This window comes from Delphinapterus leucas, chromosome 21, assembly GCF_059928025.1.
Source record: "Delphinapterus leucas isolate spDelLeu-1000000601 "Yukka" chromosome 21, BTC_Dleu_Yukka2, whole genome shotgun sequence".
NCBI classification, from domain to species: domain Eukaryota; kingdom Metazoa; phylum Chordata; class Mammalia; order Artiodactyla; family Monodontidae; genus Delphinapterus; species Delphinapterus leucas.
In genome coordinates, this window is record NC_143149.1 from 30371252 (window position 1) to 30386613 (window position 15362).

General features: G+C 37.7%; 1 protein-coding gene across 1 annotated transcript in view; it reads left to right on the plus strand.

Moving 5' to 3' along the window:
- ADAM32 (ADAM metallopeptidase domain 32) overlaps positions 1–15362 on the plus strand; it is a 149712-nt gene that overhangs the window by 68919 nt on the left and 65431 nt on the right. Inside the window, exon 11 of the mRNA XM_022571268.2 lies at positions 5097–5233. Coding sequence (XP_022426976.2) covers positions 5097–5233 — 137 coding nt within the window. The remainder of the gene's footprint in view (positions 1–5096; positions 5234–15362) is intronic.

Below are 15362 nucleotides of genomic sequence, written 5' to 3' on the forward strand. Positions count from 1 at the left end.
CCCATTTGTGTTGTTACATAATATTGAGCAGAGTTCCCTGTGCTATACAGTAGGTGCAAATGGCAAGATTTTATTGGCTGAGTATTAATCTACTGTGTGTGTATGTGTGTGTGTATACATATACATACATACATATATATATGTATATGTATGTATGTATGTATATGTATACACACACATGTCATATCTTCTTTATCCGCTCATCTAACAATGGATACTTAGGTTGTTTCCATATCATGGCTATGGTAAATAATGCTGCAATGAACATTGGGGTACATATCGTTTAGTATTAGTGTTTTTGTTTTCTTTGGAAAAATACCCACAAGTGAAATTGTTGGATTATATGCAGTCCAATTTTTAATTTTAAGAGGAACCTCCATACTGTTTTCCATAGTGGCTGCACCAATTTACAGTCCCATCAACAATGCACAGGGGCTCCCTTTTCTCCACATCATTGCCACCACTTGTTTTTGTCTTTCTGATGACAGCCATTCTGACAGGTGTGAGGTGGTTTCTCATTGTGGTTTTGATTTTAATTCCCTTGATGCTTAGTGTTTTTGAGCATCTTTTCATGTGTCTGTTGGCCATCTGTTTGTCTTCTTTCAGAAAATGTCTATTCACGTCCTCTGCCCATTTTTAAATCAGGTTTTTTGGGTTTTTTTTGATGTTGAGATGTGTGAGTTCTTTGTATATTTTGAATATTAACCCCTTATTATATATATTGTTTGCAAATATTTTCTCCCATTTAGTAGTTTACCTTTTAATTTTGTGGTTGGTTTTCTTCACTATGCAAAAACTTTTTAGTTTGATGTAGTACCATTTGTTTATTGTTACTGTTATTTTCCTTGCTTGAGGAGACAGGTACAAAAAATCAGGGAACATGATAACTTCAACTTTGTTCTTTATCAAGATTGTTTTGACTGTTCTGGGACTTTTGTGTTTCCATACAAATTTTAGAAGTATTTGTTCCAACTCTGTGAAAAACGCCATTGGTGTTTTTTTTTTCTTTTCGATACACGGGCCTCTCACTGTTGTGGCCTCTCCCATTGTGGAGCACAGGCTCCGGACGCGCAGGCTCAGCGACCATGGCTCACGGGCCCAGCCGCTCTGCGGCATGTGGGATCTTCCCGGACCAGGGCACAAACCCGTGTCCCCTGCATCGGCAGGCGGACTCTCAACCACTGCGCCACCAGGGAAGCCCCCTCAGCTTTTATTTGTTTGGGAATCATGGTTTCTTCTTCATTTCTGAAGCACAGTTTTGCTGGGCATAGAATTCTTGGTTGACAGTTTTTTTTCTTTCAGTATTTTGAATATATAATGCCATTCTCTCCTCACCTGAAATATGCCTGTTGAGAAACCTGCTGATAGTCTTATGGGGTTCCCTTGTATGTAACTTGGTTTTTTTCCCTCTCTTCTTTCAAAATTCTTTCTTTGTCTTTACTTTTGACACTTTAATTATAATGTGTCCTGGTGTAGCCCTATTCAAGTTCAACCTATTTGGGGTCCTTTGTGCCTCATATACTTGGATGTCCATTTCTTTCCCAGTTTTTGGAAAATTTCAGCCATTATTGCTTTAAATGTACTTTCTGTCCCTTTTTCTTTTCCTTCTGGAATTCCCATGATACGGTTATTGGTGTGTGTGTGTGTGTGTGTGTGTGTGTGTGTGTGTGTGTTTGTCCCATAGTCCTGTAGGCTTGCTTTCTTTTTCATTCTTTTTTTATTTTTGCTCCTCTGACTGGATAATTTAAAATATTCCTACCTTCTAGATCACTGATTCTTTATTCTGCATGGTTGAGTCTACTGTTGAAGCTCTCTATTGAATGCTTCAGTCCTGTTTTTCAGCTCTAGGATATCTCTTTTTAATGGTTTCTGTTCCTTTGTTGAACCTATTTTGTTCATTTATTGTTTTACTACTTTCATTTGGTCATCTGTGTGTTCTTGTAATTCACTAAACTTCTTTAAGGAGATTATTCTAAATTATTTCTCTGACACTTCATAGACCTCTATTTATTTTGGGTTAGTTATTTTGCAGCATTTTTAGTTTGATTTGATGGTGTCACATCCACCTGATTTTTCTTGCTCCTTCATTCCTTACTTTGGTACCTGTGCATTTGAGTTATTGGTCTCCTCTTCCAGACTTTACAGGCTCACTTTGGCAGAGACAGTTCTTCACTAGTCAGCTCAGTTTAGGTTTCTGGACATGTCCTTGGGCAGGCAGGATCTATTTTTAGGCAAGGCCACTGCCCAACCTCTGAGGTCAGGGGAGAGGGTACCACTGGCTCTTAACTGTTGGATAGGACTGATAGTGAGGTTCCCTGCCCAAGAGAGGCAGTAGGATATACTCTGTGGTTGTTTAGATTCACTGGTCAGGCTTCCTAGAAGGTCAGGACAGGGAACTTTACTCAGCAGTAGCTGGGAGGTGAATTAGCTTCCGTGCCCTGACAGGGAGCACGTGACCTGCATGGCTCATTGTTTGTGGACCCACATTAAGCAGACTGTGCCCTTAATTCCTTGGACACATGGGGCCACTGGGTTTTGCTCTGAAGATGGGGAAAACCATGGGCTGTGCTGTCTGTTCAAGTGCCACTGTAAGCAGGGTTGTTGGATGGGCGGCACAGCTTCCTGTGTGCTCTGGCTAGATTCGTTGGTTGGGCTTTCTGAAGGCTATATGTAGCAGTGGGAAGGGCTATGAATTTGTGTCCTTGTCCAGGTGTAGTGGGAAAACCAGCTTAGCTCTGTTTGTGGTCTTGACTCAATCTAACTGGCACTCCAGGTTTCCTGGCCAAACAGTGCCACAGGCTTTGCTCTGTGAACAATCAATTCTGCCTGCCATACCCTCTGCTCAAGTGTTGCTGCACTATGCAGCTACCAGGTGTTCTGACCAGGCTTCTGGTCAGGGGGAGCCGGGAGCTATACTAGGCATTAGGCAGGGCTATGAACAGCTCCCCTGACTGGGTGGAGGTGGGTAGCAGACCAGGTTCCAGGGCTGGCAAAGCTTTTCATCTGAGGACTCAAATCAGGCATTCCCATACCTCATTGACTTCCCTTGTCATACTGTTCCACTGTCCTGGCTCTGCAGATGAGCAAAGCTGCAAGCTGGCACCTACAGGTGCTATAGATGGGAACTCGGCCTGCCAAGATGCAAGCAGTGATTGCTGCAAGCCCTTCCTGCCTTCTCTGTCGTGATCAGATTCCCAGGGGTCAAATCTCACTCATCCTTTATGATTCTTATGAGGTAAGATCAGAGTAGGGGCTCCCAGAAGTGATCCACAATACTAGGGCATCTGGATGTCCACTCTAGGCTCTTTTCCCACTTGAGGGACTGTAGGCTCTGGGAAGACCTCTCGGTGTGGTGCTGCACCAGCCTTGGGGAGGGGCAATGCATTCAGTGTATATCTGCTCCTCCTAACCTTCTAATGAGGTCTGTCTTGGTCTCTGGTACAGGGGCTGCTTCAGCCTCACCTCCATGTTCTAGAATTTTCTCAGTGATGTCCATGAATAGTTGCTAGTTGTTCTTCTTGTGAGGGGGAGTGAAGTTGGGAAAGACCTATGTTGCCATCTTGGTGATATCACTCCTGTTGCAATTTAATTCTTACTGTGGGCCTGGAGACAATGAGGGATGATGAGACAAATGTCCCAGGTATTGTCATTAAGTGTCATTTTTTTAAATGTAGGGGCTCTTTCATTGTTTTTTTTTAATTAATTAATTTATTTTTGGCTGTGTTGGGTCTTCGTTACTATGCATGGGCTTTCTCTAGTTGCGGCGAGTGGGGGCTACTCTTCGTTGTGGTGCATGGGCTTCTTATTGTGGAGCACGGGCTATAGGCACGCGGGCTTCAGCAGTTGTGGCACGTAGGCTTCAGTAGTTGTGGCTCGCGGGCTCTAGAGCTCAGGCTCGGTAGTTGTGGTGCACAGGCTTAGTTGCTTCACGGCATGTGGGGTCTTCCCGGACTGTGGCTTGAACCCATGTCCCCTGCATTGGTAGGTGGGTTCTTAACCACTGCTCCACCGGTGAATCCCTCTTTCATTGTTTAGAGGGAGGCTTACTCTACAGGCAAGGGACGTCCAGGGATATTTGTTCATGTCACTCCAGTTGTTCCCACCCCAAGTTTCAGATTCTGACTCCTTCCACACCAAACCTGGTAGGTTTGATAGTTAAATTGGAGCTGGAACCCTACAGTACTTATAGCTAGGCCCTGAGTTTGGTCCTCAGCTGTATCAAACCAACAAGTGCAGCAGGTGATAGTCACTACAGTGCTGCTGCAGAGGCTTTCTGATTGCCTATTTGCATTATCAGTTGTTCATTTACAGTTTTTCCTTTCTGCTTTTCATAATGTGCTTCCTCTAGCACTGCCATAAGAAGCCAGTTGACCCCAAAATATTTATTATAGCTTGTCTTTGTAACAGTGAAGTGCCTTGATGTTCCTCACAACTTGGCCTCTACCTGCACCTTAACTTATGCCACATTTGGCAAAATTTGAGAAATTATGATGTCATTGCATATCATGAATTACCAGTGTCCCATTTCTCCTTGGCAAGGAAGATATTTATGCACTCATTAAATATGTGACAGCCTAATCACAAGAATGCTTTCCTGAGGGTCTGTTTTCCGTGGTTTCTCCTGATACTAGTTACTGTGTCATTGAAAATCTTGGCAGGAAGCAGATAGCGTACTTACAACTGAGGAATTTGGTTATGTGGCCACTTTGTGAGCTGAGGGGTGGAGTATCATGTGGACTCTCCTGAATGAACATGAGAGCTGTCCTAAGAAATTAGGTAAATGGAAGATCATGGTCCATATAGCCAAAAGTCTAATGTAAAAATAGCTCTTTTATATAGTTAGGACAGTTATTTAAGAATTATCTTAAAAGCATTCAATTGTTAAATCATGGCAAAGCTAGACATAGGCTCAATATGCTTATATCTCAATAAAATTTCATAAGAAGATCTTCAGCTTCTTACTTGTCCAATGAACTGCATTTCCATAATCTTAAGTATTTGATAAATCAGTAAAATGTTCATAATTAGAAAAATATTACTTTTACCACCCTTCAGTGAATTGTCTTTTATTTGAATTTTCTTTGTTGTTAATGTAGTATCCCAAGGGGATAACTTTGGAGGCATTTTCAATTATTGTCACCCAGATGCTGGGACTCAGTCTGGGCATATCATATGATGACCCAAGGAAATGTCGATGTTCAGGAGCCATCTGCATAATGAGTCCAAAAGCCATGTAAGTTTTTAAGGAATAATATTTATTTATTTGTTGTATTTATTTTGTTTTAAATAACTGAAGTGAAAAATTTTAGGATTTGCTTATAGCATGAATTAACTATAAATGGACCAAGGACCACAAAATATAAATATGAGAGTTTAAGCCTAAGAATAGTATGGTGGGAGGTTAGCATTAAGAACAGTCAAAGATAGCAAATCCAGTCTGCAAGATACATTAGCAAAGGAATTCTCCATAGGCTGTGTATTTTAAGAAATCACTTATTAAGGATCTTTAAAAATATGTCGTAGGCCAAAACAAGTGGCCTTTGTTTTTAGACAAAATTTTCTGTTTTGCCTTTAGAGTATATTAATGTTGTGGAAAAACTATGATCTAAAGAATATAATATTTGTTGACTTTGGATAAATTACTAGGCCTTGCTTAGATTTATTTTTGTCATCTTTAAAATGGGAATGATTATGCCTGTTCTCCTACTTCACAGAGTGATATAAGAATAAAATGAGAAAATAAAATGGGAAAGTGTTTTTTAAATTGTAAAATCCTACAAGTGTGTGTTGGATTAGTTACAGTGATTTTTAAATTTGCCAGTGTTCCCCACATAGTATATCGTACAAGGGCTACAGCAGATGTCATTAGTGTTCTACAGTTTTTATTTGTAAAAAGGGCCTATGTTAAGTATGACCTATTCATAACTGAAGAACAATCAAAAGTGAAAAGAAGCCATTAATTTCTGAAAACATGCTCTTTTTATAGTTACTTCTAAGCACCACCTAAGGTTAGCGCTTACTTTCTAAAAATAGCTCAAACACAAACATATATATTTTTATATACACACATTTTATTACAATTTAGTTCTCCATGGATTATATATAAAACAATATTTTATATGTATAAAATATATAATATCATTAAATTAAATGTATAATAAATTAAATATAACATTTATTAAATCAAATATAAAATTTATATAGCTATATAAACAATATGAAAATTACCATTCTGGGCCTATTGTCCATTTGGCCAACTATTCTCAAGTATGCTATGACAAGATGTTTTGTGTAGGTCACCCAGAGTCTGGGATTAATGATAATAAAAATAACAAATATTTACGTTGTGCTTGCTATGTGCTAGAGACTATTTCAAACACTTTACATATGTTAAGTCATTTGATCCTCACATCTCTTTAGGGTAGGTCCTGTTATTCTCATCTTTACAGATAAGAAACTGAATTATAAAAGGATAACTATCTGTGGTCAGAGAGCTGGTTGTGGCAGTCCTGAGTTTTGAACCCAGGCATTCCGGCTTTAGAATCTGTGGTAATAAACCTTTGGATTTGTATGGTGCTTTATGACATTTAAACTGCTTTCATACATATTGTCCAGTTTCTTAAAAAACTTTTGTGATGTGTGTAGAGCAAGTATTATCTTAATTTTTACAAAATCTAACAATTTTATATGCATATATATGTAAGATATATAAATGAATATATAAGATCTATCTATCTATAAATGTAGATAGATATATCTTTTGCATTTCTAGAGTACATCTCATTCATTATTTTATGTAATTTTCAAAGAAGGCATGTGAGTAAGTAAGGCAACTATTATTATTTCCATTTGTCTTTTTCCATGTGTTTTTTTTTTTTTAAAGCCCTGGAGTACAGAGAGCCTAAGTGACTCTACATTGGATATACAGATAATAAGTGGCCAACTTCAGCTGATATCAGTAATGTCACCAGTGATTTATTGGGTACTCACTATAAGCCAAAGAGTTGAATTAGGTACTTTACTTGTTTATTAACATTTAATCCTCATAACAACCCTAAGAAGTGGATGGGTACTATCCGTATCTTGTAGATGAGGAAACTGAGACTTGGAGAGTTGGATCACTTTGCTTAAAATCTCATAAGTCACAAGATTGGTACTAGTCAACAGGTTTATCTGACTCAAAGCTTTTGTTATTTTCTCTACTCCATATTGACTTCATATAGAGGACAGTTAATATATTGGAATTAATTTAAACCAAGTAGCAAAAGAACATTAAAATGTATTTGTACAAACTTCATTCTTTAGTTCAGTAATCCTTCTAGTATATTATTTTGATGATGCAATTTATATCTACTTTTTAAAAGTGGGTAACTTTTAACATAGTCTGAACAAACAAATAGTTCAGAAGTGGAGGGAGGAAAGAGCATAGAAAATGGCAAAAGCTATGAATGTAGGAACTTAGGGAAAACTCATGGTGAAGGTTTGCTTACCTGTCCAGTTGCATCATTTTACAAAAAGGCAAAAACATTTAGAAGGAGTATGGAGTTATCAGTTATCCAAAGAAATTGAATTATTTTATTCTTATTGCTTTCTCTTAATTTCTCACTAAGACCAATTTTATTAAGCTATGGGAATTTGATTGGGGAAGAGGAGATACCATCTTGGAGTAAGGAATACATTGAGGGGAATGTGGGCTTTGGAATCTTTCACTTGTTTGCTATTTTCCCTAACCCTTATTTTTCTCATCTGAAAAATGAAGATCATGATAGGTACATCTCACAGTTGTTGTAAGGATGCAATTAATCAAGTAAGTTACTTATCAGTGTGCTGGTATCTCTTCTTATTTGAGGAATTGAAAGACCTAGGAGGTATTAAAATGGTGGTGTAGGGATACACAAGAACAGTGAGAATATGGAATGTTGGGAAAGAAGTGTAGACAAGAGACAGACCCTGAAAGAAAAATGAAATACTGTAAAATGCTGTCAAGTGCTAACTCCAACTTCAGAAAAATGGTAGAGAATACAACATTTTTTTTGCATAATTTCCTTCTGTCACATAATTTCTCTGTTCTTTGAATACAGAACTTAGGCTAGTTATATCATAGTTTCAATAAGCCTTTATAAAATAATTTGGGAGCAAAATAACATAGCATTACAATTTAGAGTGCAAAATCGCAACCAAATGAATGTTAGGAAAAACTTCAGATAATTGATTCAAGTAAACTTTGGGAACACACATTCTTAGTTAAGAACTGCCATATGGGCAGCGAAAAGGTGAATAATTAGGGATTATATACAGTTAGCTATAAATAGTTCCCAGATCAAAAATATTATACAGTTTTTTTATTTAAAAGTTTTCTTCACCGTTCAGTTTTGGTGCTAAGATCATCAAATTTTATGGTTTATAGTAAAATATCTATTAATATTTAATAGTAAATATTTTATTGAATTATTTACTGTTCAAAGATGAAATTTTGAGTAAAAAGTACCTGAATTTGGAGTCTTAGATAACTGTGTGTGAATACTGATCCTGCTAATGTACAAACTATCTGAGTTTGAAGAGGTTTCTAGCTTCTCTAAACTTTAATTCGGTTTCTATAAAATGTTGATGACAATACCAACCTCTCTGGTTTGTTGTGAGGATTAAATAATCAAGTGAATAAAATATCTGGCTGATAATAGGCGCTCAATAAATGTCAGTTACCTCCTTACCTTACAAAGTTGTACTGCATATGCAGAGTGACTCATCTTATGGAAATATTGTCTGAAGTTATTTTTATTAGTGGTATATGGACATAATTATGTTAAATTTTGATTAATATACAATTTCTGTGAAATCTTTGAGAAAGCTCAGGACAAAGCACAGTACAGTCTGTTTAACGAAAGTTTGTTGTTATTAGGAAGAATCAACAGACAGTTGGTTCTATGTTTGCTTAGAACCGTGCAGGTAATAAGTGATACCAACCATAAAGATGACAAAATTCCTGCTTCAAACAACTTACAGTTCAATGAATTATCTATCATATTATATATGTAGTACAAACCTATGAATAAACATTGAAAAACCATTGAAATAGAAGAGATTCAAAGTTTCAAAGAGTTTGATTCTTAATTTGGTCAAGGGAAAGATAGAGGAAATAGAAGTTTGAAGAATTATTGATATACATCTGGGAATTTACATAAATGGATATTTGGTTTTCTCCGTGCCATTATTTCAGTTGTATTTCACCTAGGCAGAGGTATCATACACATACATAACCATATTTTTTCTGTATATGCAAGAATTTACATACAACCACACCCAGAAGCTCAAAACTTTCTCTTAGGTAGATTTAGTTTGTAATGCATATAAAAAATAAAATTTATCTATTCTGTCTTTTCTTCCAGTTTTACTGAAATATAACTGACATATAGCACTGTATAAATTTAGGGTGTACAGCATAATGATTTGATTTACATCCATCATGAAATGATTATCACAATAAGTTTAGTGAACATCCATCATCTCATATAGATAAATAATTTAAAAAGTAGAAAAATTTTTTTCATGTGATGAGAACTCTTAGGATTTACTCTCAACAAATTTCATATATAACATAGAGCAATGTTAATTATATTTATAATATTGTACATTACATCCCTAGTACTTACTTATAACTGGGAGTTTGTGACTTTGACTGCCTTCATGCAGTTCCCCTTCCCCCCACACATCTGATTTCTTTTTCTATGAGTTTTTTGTTTGTTTTGTTAGTCCTGTTATACAACATAGTGATTTGATATTTCTATACATTTCAAAATGATCACCATGATGTCTAGTTATATGTCACCATACAAAGACAATACATAGTTACCGTGTTCCCCATTTTATTTTAAATATTTTACTTGTATTTTTTTATTTTAAATATTTTATTTATTTATTTTGGCCACGCTGGGAGGCATGTGGGATCTTAGTTCCCCGACCAGGGATCGAACTGGCACCCCCTGCAGTGGAAGTGCAGAGTCTTAACCACTGGACCGCCAGGGAAGTCCCCACAGTACATTTTATACCTGCGATTCATTTATTTTGCAGCTAGAAGTTTGCGCCTTTTAATCTCCCTCACCTATGTCTTCCCCCCTCCACCCCAGAAACCACCTCTTTGTTCTCTGATTCTATAACTGTTTCTGTTTTGCTCTGTTAGTTCATTTGTTTTGTTTTTTAGATTCCACATATAAGTGAAATCATACAGTATTTATCTTTCTCTGCCTGACTTATTTCACTTAGCATAATGCCCCCTAGTTCCATCCATGTTATCACAAATGGCAAGCTTCCATTGTTTTTTATGGCTGAGTAATTTCCACTGTGTGTGTGTATGTGTGTGTGTGTGTGTGTGTGTATGTGTATGTGTATATATATATATATATATAATATATATATATATACACACATACACATACACCACATCTTCTATTCCCATTAATCTATTGATGGGCACTTAGGTTGTTTCCATACCTTAACTATTGTAAATAATGCTCTAATGAACATAGGGATGCATGTATCTTTTCTAATTTGCAGTTTTGTTTCTTCAGATAAATACACAGGAGTGGAATTGACAAATCATATGGTAGTTCTGTTTTGAAATTTTGAAGAATCTCCATACTGTTTTTCATAGTGATTGCACCAATTTACATTCCCACCAACAGTGCATGAGGGTTTCCTTTTCTCCACATTCTCGCCAACACTTGCTATTCGTTTTCTTTTTTGATAATAACTCTTCTGACAGGTGTGAGGTAGTATCTTCTTGTGATTCAGCTTCCATAATGACTAGTGATGTTGAGCATATTTTCATGTGCCTGTTGGCCATCTGTATGTCTTCTTTGGAAAAGGTCTATTCAGGTCCTCTACACACTTTTTCAGTTGGGTTGTTTTGTTGATGTTGAATTGTATGAGTTCCTTGTATATTTTAAATATCAACCTGTTATTAGCTATGTCATTTGCAAGTATCTTCTCCCATTCAATACGCCACCATTTCATTTTGTTGATAGTTTCCTTCACTGTACAAGAGCTTTTCAGTTTGATGTAGTCCCATTTATTTATTTTTGCTTTTGTTTCCCTTGCCTGAAGAGACAGATACAAAAAAATATTACTAAGATCAATGTCTAAAGAGCTTACTGCCTGTTTACTTCTAGAAGTTTTATGGTTTAAGGTCTTACATTTAAGTCTTTAATCCGTTTTGAATTTATTTTTCTACATAGTGTGAGAGAGTAGTCTAGTTTGTTTCTTTTGTATGTAGCTGTCCAGTTTTTCCAGCACAATTTATTGAACAGGCCGTCTTTTCTCCATTTTATATTCTTGCCTTCTTTGTCATAGATTAATTGACCATAAGTGCGTGAGTTTATTTCTGGGCTTTCTGTTCTGTTCCACTTATCCATGTGTCTGTTTTTGTGCCAGTACCATACTTGTTTGTTGACTGGCACTTTGTACCATAGTTTGAAATCAGGGAGTGTGATACCTCCAACTGTGTTCTTTTTCAAGATTTCTGTGGCTATTTGGAGTCTGTTGTGCTTCCATACAAATTTTATAGTTATTTGTTCTAGCTCTGTGAAAAATGCCATTAATATTTTGATAGAAATTGCATTGAATCTATAGATTTCCTTGGGTAGTATGATCATTTTAACAGCAATTGATAATGGGATTGTTTTCTTAATTTCTCTTTCTCATAGTTTGTTGTTAATGTATAGAAATGTATCACATTGTATCCTGCACATTTACTGAATTCATTGATCAGTTCTAGTAGTTTCTTGGTGGTGTCGTTAGGATTTTCTATATATAGTATCATGTCATCTGCAGAAAGTGACAGTTTTCTTTCTTTGTTTCCAATTTGGATTCCTTTTATTTCTTTTTCTAGCCTGATTGCTGCGGCTAGGACTTCCAATACTATGTTGAATAAAATTGGTGAGAGTGGAAATCCTTGTCTTATTCCTGATCTTGGAGGAAATGCTTTCAGCTTTTCACATTTGAGTATGATATTAGCTGTGGATTTGTCATATGTTTAGATCTGAAGTGAGTCTCTTGTAGGAAGCATATGTATGGGTGTTGTTTTTGTATCCATTCAGCCACTCTGCCTTTGATTGGAGCATTTAGTCCATTTACATTTAAATTAATTATTGATATGTATGTACTTATTCCCATTTTGTTAATTGTTTCGGAGTTGTTTTTGTAGTTCTTTTTTGTTGAGGTCCTCTTCCTTTTTTCTCTTTTCTTATGATTTGATGCCTATATTTGGTGTTATGTTTGGATGCCTTTCTCTTTTTTGTGTGTATATCTACTATAGATTTTTGGTTTGTCGTTACCATGAGGTTTGTATATAGCAATATATATATATGCTTGTTTTAAGTTGCTGATCTCTTAAGTTCAAACACGTTTTAACAACCCTGCATTTTTACTTCCCACCCCCAATGTTTACTGTTTTTGACATCACCTTTTTGTTTGTGTATCCCTTAACTACTTATTGTAGATGTAGATGATTTTACTACTTTTTTTTTTTTTTTTTTTTTTTTGCGATACGTGGGCCTCTCACTGCTGTGGCCTCTCCCGTTGCGGAGCACAGGCTCCGGATGCACAGGCTCAGTGGCCATGGCTCACGGGCCCAGCCACTCTGCGCCATGTGGGATCCTCCCGGACTGGGGCACAAACCCGTGTCCCCTGCATCGGCAGGCAGACTCTCAACCACTGCACCACCAGGGAAGCCCTGATTTTACTACTTTTGTCTTTTAACCTTCCTACTAGATTTATAAGCTGTTGATTTATTACCTTTATTGTATATTTGCATTTCCCTATAAGATTTTTTCTTTTGTAATTTTCATGTTTCTAGTTTTGGCCTTTTCTTTTTCACATAGAGAAGTTCCTTTAACATTTCTTGTAAAGCTGGTTTGGTGGTACCCTTTTATTAGCATTTGCTTGTCTGTAAAACTTTTGATCTTGCCATCAAATCTGAATGAAAGCCTTGCCAGCTAGACTATTCTTGGTTGTAGTTTTTCTTCCTTTCATCGCTTTAAATATACGGTGCCACTCTCTTCTGGCCTGCAGAGTTTCTGCTATAAAGTCAGATAATAGCCTTATGGGAGTTCCCTTGTATGTAACTTGTTGTTTTTTCCTTGCTGCTTTTAATATTCTGTCTTTATCTTTAATTTTTGTCATTTTCACTACAGCGTGTCTTGGTGTGTTCCTCTTTGCGTTGATCCTCTTTGGGACTCTCTGTAACTCCTGTACCTGGATGTCTGTTTCCTTTCCCACGTTAGGGAAGTCTTCAGCTATTATGTCTTCAAATACAGTATGTCCTCTGCCCCATTTTCTCTCTATCTTCTCCTTCTGGGGCTACTATAATGTGACTGTTAGTATGTTTGATATCGTCCCAGAGGTCTCTTAAGCTGTCCTCATTTCTTTTTATACATGTTTCTTTTCCCTGTTCAGCTTCAGTGATTTTTCACTACTCTATTCTAGCTCACTGATTTGTTTCTCTGTATCATCTAACCTATTGTTGATTCGTTGTGGTAGATTTCTTATTTCAAGTATTGTATTCCTCATCTCTCTTTGTTTCTCCTTTGAATTTTCTACTCTTTGTTCATGTCTTCCTCTGTTCACCCATTCTTCTCCCGAATTTTTTGAGCATCTTTATGATTGTTACCTTGAACTCTGTATCAAGTAGATTGCTTGTCTCCACTTCACTCAGTTCTTCTTTTGGGGTTTTATCTTTTTCTTTCATTTGGAACGTATTCCTCTGTTGCCTCATATTGCCTGATTTTCTGTTTTTATTTCTATGTATCTGGTATTTGGTTGTTTCCCAAACTTGGAGAAATGACCTTTTGTAGATGTCCTATGCGTCACAGCAGCACATTCCTCTCTGGTCCCAGACCTATATGCTCTAGCGGTCCCCCTAAGAGGACTGTGAGGGTCCTTCTATTATGATGGGCTGACTACTGTGGGTGGTCTGGTAGACTTGGCTGGACTGGCCCCCTGTCCAGTTGGTTGCCAGTCCCTGCCTTGTTCAGAGGCTTCCGGCCACTGGTGGGTAGAGCTGTGTCACAGGTGGCTGACTGTGGAAACTCATGGGGTCCTGGGGCTAGTGCTGGCCCAGTGGTGGGTGGATCTGGGGTTGGGGTGAGTGGCTATGGGCCCAGGGGTCCTGGATCTAATATCAGTCTGCTGGTGGGTGGGACCAGTTCCTGACATGGCTTACTGCATGGTCCAGTGTGTTCAAAGCTGTTGACAGCCTGCTAGTAAGCAGGGCTGGATCCCAGGTTGGCTGATGAAGGGGTCCGAGGTGTCCCAGAGCTGGTGTTAATCTACTCATGTAGCTCAGAGGGTCCTGGGGCTGGTGTTGGCCTGCTGGTGGGTCAGCTGGGTCCTGACATGGCAGGCTGCAGGGCTCTGATGGTCCTGGTGGGGCTGGTGTCTGCCCACTGGTTGGTGGGGCTAGAATCCAGGGGATACCAGGGCTGGTGGTATCCCCTGGTGGGAGAGGTTGTGCGAGTGTTGAGCTAGCTGGTGGGGGAGGCTGGTCTCAGGGAGGCTAGAACTGGCTCACTGGTGGGTCACCCACCCAGGGGTATGGGTCTTGCCTTTACCACGTCTCCACCCTTCCCACCCATCTACTTGTGGTTCCTTCTTCATATCTTTAGTTGTAGAAGATCTTTTCTGCTACTCTTCTAGTCTTTCTCATCGATAATTGCTCTGTAAATAGTTGTAAATTTGATGTGCCTATGGGAGGAGGTGAGCTTAGAGTCTTCCTACTCCAACATCTTGGTCATTCTCTAATCTGTTCTTAATTTTTTTTATTGTAGTTGAAATACTCAACAGGAATTGTCTTAACCAATTTTAAATTTATTACTTAACTATAGGCACTATGTTGAACAGCAGATCTCTATAATTTATTCATCTTGTATAACTGAAACTTTACACCCATTTTACAACTCCCCATTTGCCCCTCCTCCTAGCCCCTTGTCAACTCTGCATCTGTGAGTTTGACTGTTTTAAATATCTCATATAAGTGAAAGCATGAAGTATTTCACTTTCTGTGACTAGCTTATTTCACTTAGCATAATGTCCTCGAGGCTTTTCTGTGTTGTTGCATATGGCAGGACTTGCTTCTTTTTTTTTAAGGCTGAATAATATTCCATTGCAGATATGTACCACATTTTCTTTATCCGTTCATCTTTCAGTGGACATTTAGGTTGACTCCATATCTTTGCTATCGTGAATATTGCTGCAATAAACATGGGAGTGCAGATATACCTTATATATCCTGATTTCAGTAGTTTTAGATATATACCCAGAAGTAGGATTGCTGGATCATATGATAGTTCTAGTTTTAATTTTTTGAGGAA